Source organism: Anas acuta, chromosome 7 (assembly GCF_963932015.1).
Source record: "Anas acuta chromosome 7, bAnaAcu1.1, whole genome shotgun sequence".
Taxonomy (NCBI): Eukaryota; Metazoa; Chordata; class Aves; order Anseriformes; family Anatidae; genus Anas; species Anas acuta.
This window is the reverse complement of record NC_088985.1, coordinates 2,669,111-2,682,123: the sequence shown is the minus strand read 5'-3', so window position 1 is coordinate 2,682,123 and position 13,013 is coordinate 2,669,111. Positions and strand designations below refer to the sequence as shown.

General features: G+C 39.9%; 1 protein-coding gene across 7 annotated transcripts in view; it reads left to right on the top strand.

The window, feature by feature from the left end:
* Window positions 1–13,013, top strand: part of PCDH15 (protocadherin related 15) — a 773,967-nt gene that overhangs the window by 598,189 nt on the left and 162,765 nt on the right. For all 7 annotated transcript variants that reach the window (XM_068688403.1, XM_068688402.1, XM_068688405.1 and 4 more), the window contains 3 exons: window positions 389–523; window positions 1,642–1,791; window positions 11,064–11,257. In XM_068688403.1, the coding sequence (XP_068544504.1) occupies window positions 389–523; window positions 1,642–1,791; window positions 11,064–11,257 (479 nt within the window). The remainder of the gene's footprint in view (window positions 1–388; window positions 524–1,641; window positions 1,792–11,063; window positions 11,258–13,013) is intronic.

Genomic DNA, 13,013 nt, shown 5'->3' with positions numbered 1-13,013 from the left:
ATGCAGCAATAAAGCTATGGCTACATTAATCAAGTTAGGTTTTGTTTTATTTTTAATATACTTGAAAACAAATACTTGAATCTGGTGTCTCACTGCTGGCTTAAAATCTTTTTAAAGAAAAAATCATCTCAAACTAGCAGATAGAGATATTTGTTTACTATTTGGTTTATTTACTCTATATGTTAAAGAATATTTTTAACACATCATTAAGAGAGTCAGATTTTCAGATCACTGTGTTTGTTTTTTCTTTTTTTTACACTTTCATGGAGTAGGAGTATTCTACTTTCTGCTTTTTTAGGTTTTAATTAGAAGCATTCAGTAATTGGAAACTTAATGCTATGTATGAATTTATAATAGTTTTCTGTTTGTTTGTTTGCTTTAATTGAAGACCAAGGATCCCCAGCTCCATCTCTTCCTGAACGATTACAATACGTTTTTCACTGTGACTCAGAGTGGCATCACCCGCTACCTCACCCTGCTGCAGCCTGTTGACAGAGAAGCCCAGCAGATATACACCTTCTCGGTAAGCTAAATCCTCTTGAAGGCACGTTAGGCATTATTAAGATCAAGCATTGAAAAATCATTAGTTTTAACATCATTTTAGATTATTAGAATGGCACAGAGGAAGACAAACAGAATGAAGGGTAAGTAGCAGCACTACCAGGTGATGATGGGGTGTTGATACTGGAGTAGTGTGCTCTTCCAAAATAAGTGTCTTTATTTTGCTAGCAACTTTTTAGATCCCCATACCAGCTTCGTTTCAACAGTCCCAGGCTTGTGTCCAGCCCTTTGCCACCTTCCCATGACACAGTCTGAATCACCTGAATCGTCATGCCTGGTCTTTGAGGACACCCTCACCTTTTCTTTGCCCCTGAGCTAAGGACATGATACCTGCATGTCCTTTCTGCTTCTATTTTCATAAAGCATAGGAAGTAGGCTAACACAAACCACAACCAGCTTAATGGATTTAGTATTCCCTTAGGCAGTTAGCAGTCAGTGAGTAAACATCCTAGCCCTAAAGCAACTCACAAATGTCCATGCTGGGAAAAGCTATTCTTCTGCAGGAGTTCCCAAACAGTGCCTCCCTGTTTTCAGTCCTTTCGGCACTTGAAGTGAGATCTTCTCCTGTGGAGTAAGAAAGTCTCCAGCTCTTTGTTTCACCTTAAAAAGCTGTCTTGGGGCTTAGCATGCGTGGACAGCAGATCCTGTGTGTGTGGTGGTGCCTAGGTGAGACTTGCACCATTAGGTTTGTGAGCTGTGGCCAAGTCCTGCTCCTTGAGGATGTTCAGCGCAGCTGGGGACAGACTCTGCTTCTAGCCATGGGCTGCAGCTCATATCCTAGCCCGGGACTGGCCCCAACCCTGTGAAGCCCCAGTTAATCCCTCCTGTTTCTCCTGCTATTCTGACATTGGGTGTTTTCAAGGTGCTTTTTCATTTTGCTTTTATTCTGTCTTGCACACTGCTGGCTCAAGCTTAGTTGAATCCTCCTGTAATTTACTTGTAGGTATATTAAAAAAAAAAAAAAAAAGCAAAACTAAATACTGACTTTAACTTGTCATACTGTATACTTATAGTTAAAATTGTCTTAAAAATACACCAATAAAATATGTTCCTAGTTTCTTTGTTTGTTTTTTCCTGAAGATGACAGCTTCTGATGGTGTACAGGAGAGTGCCCCAGTGACAGTCAATATCCTGGTGATTGATGCGAATGATAATTCCCCAACCTTCTCCAATATATCATACAATGTCAAGATTTATACAGATATGAGGCCTGGGGAAGGCGTTATAAAGGTAATTTTTTACATTTTTGTATTAGCTTGGTTAAACTACTTTGTTAATAGTGTGTAGTCTTGTTAATACACGATGAAAATGCACTGAAAACAGCTAGAAATAAAGGTTGTGCATCTTTATCCACCTTGTTAATTAAATAGTTATTAAAAATTGCTAGTACTGAACTGTAGCTCTATCTTAAATGTATACCTGCATTTCAGCTATTTCATCAGAAGTTTTGCAAAAGTTTTTAATCTGAAAAACCTCAAAAGATAATAATAATAATAATAATAATAATAATAATAATTCTCATGTGCCTTTTTGGTTCTCATCAGACTTGATATGTCAGAGTGATGGCCATTTTCTTGAACTTCCTAACTCATAGGAAAAACTAAAAAAGTTGGAGGGCTGTTGAAATAAGACGTATTGGGAGAGCAGTCCAGTACATATCCAGAAATGTTTTATCGTATCATAAAACCTTTTAGTTTCTACAGAAATTTAATTTTATTTGTAGAACAATTCGGGTAGCACATAACGTGTTGAATGCCAGTCCACTTAAGGAGAAGAGAGAGAGGGGAGCCATTTTAAGTAATGTTTGCAAATGCTGATTTATGTTTGGTTGCAGACAGAAGGTGAAACATGGTTGCACTGAACTTATTTGAAAAAAATACTTTTTTTGGTGGTAAATGTTCTAAGATCTTAACCATGCTCGAGTGTTTCCAGCCTAGTGGCTGAGAAAACAAGATGATGTTAGTGAGTTCAGCATTCAAGAAAAGGAAAAGGCAATAGGAATATTTGAAGAGAATTCATCAGCCGATTTAGTACTATTTTCATAAATAGGCAACTTAGCATTTGAAGGCAGCAATAATTTAGTGGAATGTGGAGAGAGTTCAGTGTCTGTTTTGGCATATTCCCTGCTTCAACTGCATTGGCTTTCTGCATTTGTTACCTTTGGATCTTTGTTAGTGTTATTCTTGCCTTTTCATCAGTCTGGGCTACAGGTGCTTAAAGGATCAATAAGAGCCACGAGAACATTTTCAACGAGATTTGGCAGGAAAACAAAAGTTTTGAACCAACTTAACTTCCTTCAAGTTTTGCAGGAACTGGTGGCTATGTGGAGAAAAATAAATATTATTGTTCAATATAGCAAAAGGCAGTTAACACTTGGGAGCTACATGTAGGGTTTGACATCAGGAGCTCCCTTTGCAACATTTAACTCCATCTATTAAAATGTTAATTTTGTGACTACTATGTATTCATTTGCTACTTAAGGTACAGGGATCTGAAATTTTATTTTATTTTTTCCCCTAAAGAATAAGTGCTCCAAAAATAAGTCCTCTGGGTGGTTATATAGCCTTTGTTGCGTAGGGCATTAGGTTAAGTAGTGTACTGTGGATTTAAGTTGTCAGAGTGTCTAAATGGTTCTTCTTCTTGGTGGAGGTGCAAGTACCAGGAAACACGATGCAGAAGTTGTTGCTAAATGAGATTTTAGCACATGTGAACAGGGAATGGTTTCTGTGGCCAAGGTTGGCCTGAAGGATGCTCTGACCTACCCAGGCTCTCTTGTGATGCTTGAGGTGAAGTAGAACATCTACTGTGCTTTACTAAAACCACTGTAATGCTAAAGTGCGTGCACATTTAAAGGGGAATGTGCTGTTCTTAGGGCTTATGCTCTTTGCTAGAGCAGCTGTAAATATTTGCAGCCCCTGTAGATGTGCAAAAAGCAGGAGGACTGCAAATACAAATTCCTTAGTAAATTGTTCCTTCTGGGAGAAAGCAAGAAGAATGCTCTGCAACGCCATCTGCGTTAGGTTGTGCCACCAAAAATAGCTTAGAGGAGTAACAAATTACTTCTGTGAGCAGGTTCAGCCTCAGCAGCTGTTAAGTGCCTGCTCCTCCACCACCCCTTCCAGCAGTTACCTGACGCTGGGTAACTGCTTGCATCAATCAGACCAATGAAATTAAGCAGATTGGAAGCATTGCAAGGACAAAAAAGCATAAGGGCAGTAATGGTGAGAAGAAAAGTTTATCTGTAAATACTGGACAAAGTGTTTGAACTTTGCTAGTGCATGAAATAGATGTGGAACAGGTCCTTTCTAGAACGGCATCTTGAAGCTGGAAATGAGTGTGCTGGGCAAGTCAGGCTTTAAGCTTGCCTTTGCTAAAAGACAATTAGTTTTTCTTTTCTCCATACTTCTGTTAGCAACCCTAACGTGTGGGTACTTCCAGATGATCAGGGTTTATAATATGGTCTAAGCTGGAGGGTAAATAATTCTGGCTGTTTTGGGAGGGAGGTTGCTTTTCAAATAATCTTCCATTGCCAGATGGTCTGAATTTGTAAAATAATGGACATAAAAGGTGTCAGTTCTGAATACTTTCATAATACCAGCAATCGTGATTTCATTCTGCTGGGGCATTTGGGAAGTTGAATGCCTTGTTGTTGTGCCCAGGCATTAGGCACAGAGTCTTTCATTCAAGGAAACAGAAGTATAACATAATCTCATAAGCACATTTACACATAAGCACTGGCTTGCACTTAGCATTCTACTCAGACTGTATTTTCAGGATGATCAGGAAAGTATTTCTTTTATGAAGCATGTCATCTTTCAACAAATATTGTTAATTTATACTACAGCAGCGTAATTGCTCTCATGTAGTTGCCACTTTGATTTTGTTATACTAAGCGTAATATGAAATTAAAATTTATTTTTGTTTGCTGAGTGGAGTTGCATGGAAAAGTACAAAAAAAAAAAAACAACAAGTTTGGTACTTTCATGTTGTCCCATTTTGTGGGAAATAATTTTGATTTTACTCCTGGAAAAAAGAGGAAAAAAAAATAGATTCTGTATTTCCTGTCTAGTACACCTTTTTTTTTTTTTTGTCATTTAAAAAACAAATAAACAAAAAGTTCCTTAGGCTCTGCTTGAAAGTAACCACAAGTAACAGAGGAAAGAATTTATAATGAGTGAAATTCAGTGTTTTAGTTGTTGTTGTTGGTTTTTTAAACAATTTTAATGGGTGGTCAGAGCAAGGAATTTTCTTTCTTTCCCGTATTGCTTTTAGTGGGAGCGAGGAAAAGAACAGAATCAGAGACATTCTGTGTTGCTGTGTTGCACTGGTTTTATCTGGGAGCATGGTGGTTTGGGTGGGTCATTTGCCTTTTGTGTTCCAGTTACAAGGCTTAGGTGCAGGTTTTGTGTTTGTCAAAAGTTGGAGTGTGTCCCAGCAGAGGATCTTGTCCCCTTAGTGGGACCTCTGTCCGTTTCCTGAAGTTATGGAGCAGAGCATGAAATCTGTGCTCCTTGACCATTGGCATGTTGACAACAGAGTCTGGGAAGTTTTAATGTCAGTTCTCTGCTCCGAATACTTGCAAAACTGTTCAAGTCCTTGGTTGAGGAGAATGTCTTCTCAGTTAAGTTCCTGTATATTCTGTCTGTTTCAGCTTGAGAATTTCTTACCTGATTTTTTTCCCTCTGCTTTTGTAGGTACTTTATTGTGCTCCCTGTTGTGAGAAGCACAATAGCTGGTTGAGAAATCTGTCATTTAAAACAGTTAAATGTGTGGTAAATAATTGTTATCACTAGAAAGATTGGTTAATATTAAACCTATTGAAATACTTAATTCTAGCTTTGTATACTGTTACAGTTTTTCTATCCTGTTTTCCATTTTTCTGTTAGAGCTTTGTGCTCCTGGTGATTCAGACATTTAAGCCAGTTACTTATTGATAAGTGGCGTATGCAGCCATAATGCAATAACAGAAGTCATTTCAATTCACTCTGTTAGGGTTTTTCTTTAGGCATGTCTCGTTTCTGTATACAGCATAAACTATGCAGGGCAGAGTGAATATTAAGCAAGAAAATGAGAACTGAGAAGGGACAGAAGACAGCAAAAAGAATAAGCTACCTAGATCTTTGCGTAAATTTGCCTGAGGGTGCAAGACTTCCTTGGCCGATGAAAACTACACTGGATATTTTTGTACGCACTGTAAACAACAGAAAAAAATCCTGAACTGCCCTTGAGAAGTATATGCTGGTTTTCCCTTAAAGTTAAATTTATGGAACCAAAATAACCAATTTTAATTTTTCTGTATCTTAATTTCTATCTGTTTTTATGTTGCAGAGGTATGTTCCACACTCACAGGGCTTTCAGGGGTACTCTCACAAGAATACTTAAATAACTCTGACTGGAAATGGACAATACTCTCTACAGTAGATTAGTACATTACCAGTTCACCTTGTGAGAGTCAAAACAATTCTAATACCGCCTATGTACAGTAATTTAGAGGAAGTACCCCAGGTGTTGGTTAAACAGGGCATTTAACTTCACACATCTCAGCATAAATGTCCATTGTGCTGAAGGTCAAAAGTGAAAGCAAAGAGATAAAACATGGCAAGGCTGCAGGCAGTAAATTTTCTGTCACTTATCTTTTGCTCACAGTAGAATTAGTCTTGAACAGTAACAATTGTTGCAGCTATACATGGGGACAAATTTTATTTAGAGCTATTAAATAAATAGCTCATCTGGGACTGTTTTGCTCTTGCCTTAAATGTGACTTCGCAGTACTAGATCATTTTCTCTCTTTTAAATAGTTGCTTTTCATTCCATGCACGTATGCAAATGTGACTCAAGCCATCCTTGCATACAGACACATACTAAATTATGTATTAGAGCTGTGTTTGGGTATTTGCAGCTTGGCAGATGCTCATAGTTTTCAGCTCTTAAACATGCATCTTGCTGTTAACCCTCAGAACAATTTAGAGATCTTTATACAAGTTGTCTCTGATTCACAATTAAGGTTTTATTTATGTGGTTATTTGCAACCTTTTGCCTTCAGTCCATCAGCATATTAATTCTGAGCTACAAAGTAAACGTTATTTACAGAAAGAGAAAATAAAACTGGTTTATGTTTGCATTTCTTGGTAAATACACAGATAAACTGGAGTAGAAGTGTAATGATAGAATCACAGACTGCCCCGAGTTGTCAGGGACCCACAAGGATCCAGTCTGGGTCCTGGTGCCACACGGAGCCACCCAAAACCCAACCCCCATGTCTGAGAGCATTGTCCAAGTGCTTCTTGAGCTCTGACAGGCCTGAGGCACCCCGGGCACGGTCGGCCCTGTGGGCTGCCAGTGCACTGGTGGATTGTGTCCAAGTAATGCATAGAGATTTAATGACATTTCTGAAGAAACAATATTGAAAAAGAACTTTGACCTTCTCTGCGTTAGTGTTATATTTTGTTTGCCCAAGTTGACACACATCTGCACATCCCATTTGCCCCCAACATACAGCAGCTTATTACTGCTTTTCCTAGTTAAACTAATGGCCGAGTTGTATCCCAAGCCCAAGAAAAATGAGGACTGTAAGTAGCTACTAAGTTCTGGTAGCCCAGCATTTTTCACTGCTGTGCTCCTCCAGATTGCATCTGTTGTTTTTCTTTGCCACCTTTTTACATCATATACATGTACAAATATGACTCTGGAGCCTTGCACTTGCTTGACTGGAACAGTTACTTCAAGGACAGCTGTTGGGAGTCAAAGTGGCATGATGCAGTTTCTGCAGGATTCACTTGAGGTCAGCACAGGTCAGATTAACCTTGTTGAGCATTTAATTCATGAAAAACGTAGAGTTGCTGGAAAGGTTGGTAGTCACTCTGTTCAGGGCAAGTTCACTGGAAGTGTTGCTGCAGAAGGTCAGCAGTTGAAGTCCATTTTCCTCCATGTGTAAAGTAAGTCTGAACAGAGTTCATGCAGTAACCAGGAATATGTCTTTGCAAGCTTTAGGGCTGATAATAGCAGTCGCTATGTATCTGCTCTTCCATCCAAGTAAATCACTTCTTGCTGCAGGAGAATATGCACCCATTTTGCAAAACTTTCAGTGCGTTAGATGTTAATGTAATGACACTGATACTGCTGGATGCAAAAAGTTTCTTAGGAAAGTAAAATCACGTTTTGTACTTCTTTTGCATATATTTTAGATGGATTTCTAAAATCTTGTTAACTATGAAGCTGTATCGGTCTTGGACAGCTGGAGATGAATTTATAGAATTATATATTATGGCAGCTGTAAAACTTTAATTCTATTTTTATTAATGTTTTTGCCCCTAAAACGTTATTCAAAACACTTATCTTTTCAAGCACTCAGTATTTGTAAGTTTAATTAACCTTATTAATTTATGTATTTGTGTAGTCTATTAATTTCCTTTTTCATGTCGTCACAGTAGAAACTGGACACGTTCCAAATCCTGTGATTAAAGCTTAGGACCTGTATTTTGGATAAAGCTTTTATTTGTCTTTTTGTGCATGTTACTCTTGAAGTGGAGAAGGTTATTACAACACTTCTTAACTATGTCACTTAGTTTGAAAGCTACTTTTTGCAAGGTTAATGAATGCATGCAGATATGTATAGAAACTCTAGAATGAGTGATCAAGGAAAACAGTTGAACGAGGGGGTTTAAGTTCTAAACCACGAGGGCACAGAAAGTGTGTTTTATATGCTCAGCTTTGGTGTGCTGATTCAGTCTGACCATTTTAAGTCAGAGTTTTATATGTCAAGACATTGTATGGATGGAACGTATAGCACATGACAAAAGTGCAGTCTTCATAGGATTTCTTCAGAATTTCAAAAGAAAATAGAAAACAAGAGATGTTCTGCAGAGATACCATGTGGATATTAATTCTGAGAGGAATCTCTTTCATGATTTTTGAAATATTTCAACTATTTATATTGTGTGCAATGTATTATGGCATGCCTCAATGAATTAAGATGTGATAGCTCTGGTGCAATGATGATAGTCGGATTGTTGGAAGGAAGCATCCTTGACAAAGAAATAAAATACAAGCAGCTTAAAGTTAAATATTTCTGTTGGAATTTAGCTTTGGACCACTGTGCTCTGTGTGAAAGATGTACAACAGTGATTGCTTCAGCAGAAAAGGAACTTAACATAGTTTTCAGTCGATGAGTACTGTGTACAGCCTGTTCCATGTTACAAATGGCTGGTCCTCCATATAGTAACTCAATCCCCAACAGCAGTAACAGTTTGCACTGCTAATAAAGAAGGTAAACCCTACTTTTGCTAATACACCTAAATCACTTGTTTTCAGCATACCTGCTCTGAGTTCTTCGCTATCTTGGGCAAAGGTATTTTGAAAGTTGTAGGTAGTGCTCTGAAAGGCTGCAACTGGCTGAAGCTTGAGTGTGATGCTGTATTGATTAACAGATTACATTATATCCTAACGCGGCAGAGACCTGAATGGGTTTCTCTACCTGTCTGCACTCCTGTCAGCTTTGAGAGTGCCACGAGGATGAGAAAACAGTGTCTGACAGACAAGACATTTAGCCTGCTGTGTTGGCTGCCCCTGGCTGAGTTAACGTCTGTTGATCCTGCCATTAGCTTCATGGTCATCGCTAAAGTTTCATGTCATTGTGTGTTACCCTGAAATCCTGGACCTGTGGTCCTTGTGCAAGTCTGCCCACTGGCATGAGCATTCATGTCAAGAAAGCCAAAGCAGACAGGCCAGCAGAGACCTTTCAAGAAGCTGCATACCTGGTTTTTCATTTTCTCTTCAGGAGCCTCTCTTCAGGGAATCATTTCTGAGGCTGAGATTTCATACTGGTTTGTACGTCCCAAGAGGGCCCTGCTGCCATACCTTTTGCTGCCTCTCGCCATTTCCCACCAGGAGCCTGCTGGGCCGTCATTCCCTCTCATTTCCACTCGCTGCTGTTGGTAGCTGGGCCAGCTGGGTGCACGGGCAGCGCTGCCACCACCTGCTGTGGCCTCCTTCAGGGTCCAAGCACTGGTCAGGTGGCGTTATGTCATCCCCTGCTCTTTCCAGGGTAATGAAGAGCCACCTGTGAAAGCAGTGTGTCTGTCATCAAGCTGACACCTATGGGAAGCAGATGCTGACCGTAGAAAGTCCAGAGGTTCTGGCGTAGTTCGTGTCAACTTTGGAGATTCAACCCTAAATTGCACAGAAAGCTGCTGCTCCCTTTTGTTTTCTGAAGACACTAATTAAGTTGCAGTGTTAAGCTGTGTAATAAGACTCAACTGATGGGCAGTGTGTGCCGTGTGATTATGTCGTACACAGAATAAATTGTATTTACTCCTTAGGAAAGGAAGATGAGAGGCAGTAAAAGGGATAAGCTTAGAGACGGGGCTGTCAACTGGCATGACTGAAGCGTGGATGCATATTTCTGACTACGTTAGGGCAGAGGTCTAATTTGAAATCTGCTTGCTAGATATATTTGCTTTGTGGCGTGGTAGTAAGAGTTGTTAGTACTTGACACTTGTTTAGAAGCAAACAAATAGGAATACAGAGATGTTTTTTTCTGGCTGTGTGCGTGTGTAAATGTTTTTCACGTTGTATGCTATGGAAGTGGGATAAACCTGCTGCATTTTCCGAGGGTAGGATACAAACCTCCTCATTCCACTGGTAATAAAAAAATGCTCATCTTTATAATTTGTGTCTAAAACATTGGGCCTTAGAATTTTCTCATCCTGAGAGCCAAAATTGTACAATTCTATAGCAGAAACGCTTCATGTGAGAGTAAGTACAGGCCCAGTAGAGAGATGGTGTCGAGGCAGCAAAGTGGAAGTACATGCTCAATTGCATTTGTCACCCAGCTTTGAGGTAGCCCCTTATAAGCAGAGCCTTTAGATCGGTGGTGCCCTGGGAGAGGGGCCTTGCATGTGTGTGAGGTGCCTGGTTGTGTCCATATGGAACAAATGCCATTTCCCTTCTGCTTGGCTCCTTCTGTGGTGCGTGCACCCAGGAGTAACGTGAGTGTTGTTCTCCAGTTCCACCCAGCGGGGGCTTGTAATGCAAAACCTGGATATTAGGCTTCCTGGCAGTAACAGGGCTGCCACCTTGAAGAGTGTAGAGAGGGATGGGAAGTTTCAGTAATAAAATGCGATCCTCTTGTTAGATTTTCAACACAGTAAGTAACCCTTCCCACACCTTTTTTAAAGAAGTGTTATGAATTCCATTCTACAAAAAGTAAACTTGGTCTCAATTAGTTTTCTTAATTCATATCTTAAAATAACTTCCTTGCAATCTTAGGTAGGCAGTTTTTCTGTGCTCCATGATGTTCTTCCACCTATTATCCTTCACTTAAACTATATCCTTCTTGTACTGTAATTAGAAATCACAGCATATGTTACAGGTGTTCAAGTTTTCTCTCATCTTTGCTTCTTCTACCCCTAACAAGTTGCCTTATTTAAAAAAACAAAACAAAACAAAACTACTAAAATACAACACTGAATCGTGCGTGCTGACATTCTGGTTTTGAATTGCAGCTCACTGCTGTAGATGCGGACGAGGGACCCAATGGACAGATAGTGTATGAAATTTTGGCTGGGGATCAGGGAGACTTCATCATCAATGACCGAACAGGCCTTATCACCATTGCTCCAGGAGTTGTACTGTCAGTGGGGCGATCCTATGCTCTCACTGTCAAAGCATCTGATAGTGCTCCTCCTGCGCAGAGAAGGTAATTCATCTTATAATGAAAATAATTTTTAATCAGTGCTTAGCAGTGTGTAATTAGTGTGAACACACCCTTATGTCTGTAACTTGGAACTGGAATAAGATTCGGTGTGTTCTGTTTGGTGTCTAAGGGTCTCATTTTGGACAAGTGTCATATTAGAAATCAGTTTAATGCTTTCACTTTTTGTTCCTTACTTGTATTCTTCATGTAGCACACAGGTTTCATTATTTCATTTGCGTGTAATGTTTTGGTTTTTTTGTTTGTTTGTTTTTAATAAAGTTCAAATGATATGCTGTAGTTGTGCATGCACATTTATTATAAGAAATGGAAGTGAACGGATGTAAGGAAGGAAGAAGTGAGATGCGATGCAGAAAGAAGTCTCAGGAACAGTCTGGTTGCTGAGCTGGAGACCTGTACAGGCATAGGGTGTGCAAGGGCACCCAGACTTAGCGTGCTGGGGACATACCTGGCAAGCTGTGCCCGTGGTGAGCGGTACCCCACCTGAGACCTTAATTCTAACTGGCAGAATTATTTCTGTGCTCTACCAGCTGATAGGTGAAAGCAGTCTGCAGGTTTCCTGTGGGCACAACAGGATGCTCTCATGTTCAAAAAGCCAAAGGTATCAAGTCCTACTTACCTGCTTCTTTTGAGTTTGTATTCTGCAGGTGGCGATAGTGCATAGGTGGCCTCATTTCAGAGGATGCAGGGAGGTGCATAAAAGAGGCTCTGGTTCTCTGTCTGGTGTCGTGTATCGATAATGTGTAAACCTTGTTGTCCAAAGAGGGTGACTGAGAGGAACTGTAGTCTCCAGCATTTTAATCTCCCACAGACTTTTCTCCTCCTCAAATGAGGGGTGTAAAAAGAAAAGTCTACAAAAAAGATCACTTTTGTGTATCGTTTTTTTCTTCAGGACCTGTTGCTTCTGTCAATATTATTCAAGAAAGCAGCTCATTCTCTTCTGCAGATACTTTACAATTATGTTTCCACTCGCTGAAGTATTCTGACTGTTAGACTGTTCATAACACTAACATCTGGTAACACGGTTTTCTGACTGAATTTTTCTCTTCCTTTCTCTCTGTTGCTTGCTTTCTTGATATGCCATCTCTTAGGGTAGCTGATAGTGGGCTGTTAGCAGTGGTGAAGAGAAGATTGTGGATGATTATGCGGTTGTGGTTGTGTGGTAGGAACAGTATTCAAGTGGCAGACCAAAGTCAATAATGCCACTTCAGAAGGCAGTAGCATGGCCAACCAGCAGTGGTAGCTGCTGCTCTAATACAATGATGATTGCTGTCAGTTCCCTTTTGGGGATTTTTTTTTTATTGTCCTAAAATAGATACTTCTGCTGATATATGTTGTGAGGCTGTGCTTCATCCTCTTAAAATGTCATTAATGTAATAATCTTCAGAAGTGGAAAACCTCTCATTCATTACAGCTTCTGCTTGTCTCTTTTTAGGGAATTACAACACACAATTTGTTCCATAGCTTTTAGGGGGTGTTCCACAGACCACTGCACCCAAGCAGCACTCCGATAGTTGCCATGCACAGCCCCAGGGCTGCTCAGGTGTTTTCAGGGCCCAGGGCTGTTTCCTCTGTATCAGTGAAGGTGAAAAAATCATGGGGGGAAGCACTGGAGACTTCCCAAGTGTGAAGGTGGCATGAAAGAAGAAACTATGCAGAGAACTATTGCTTGGTAAGGTACATTTGGATAAAAAAGATTTTGCTTCCTTCCTGCTGTTGTTTTTCTGTAAGGCTGGAAAAC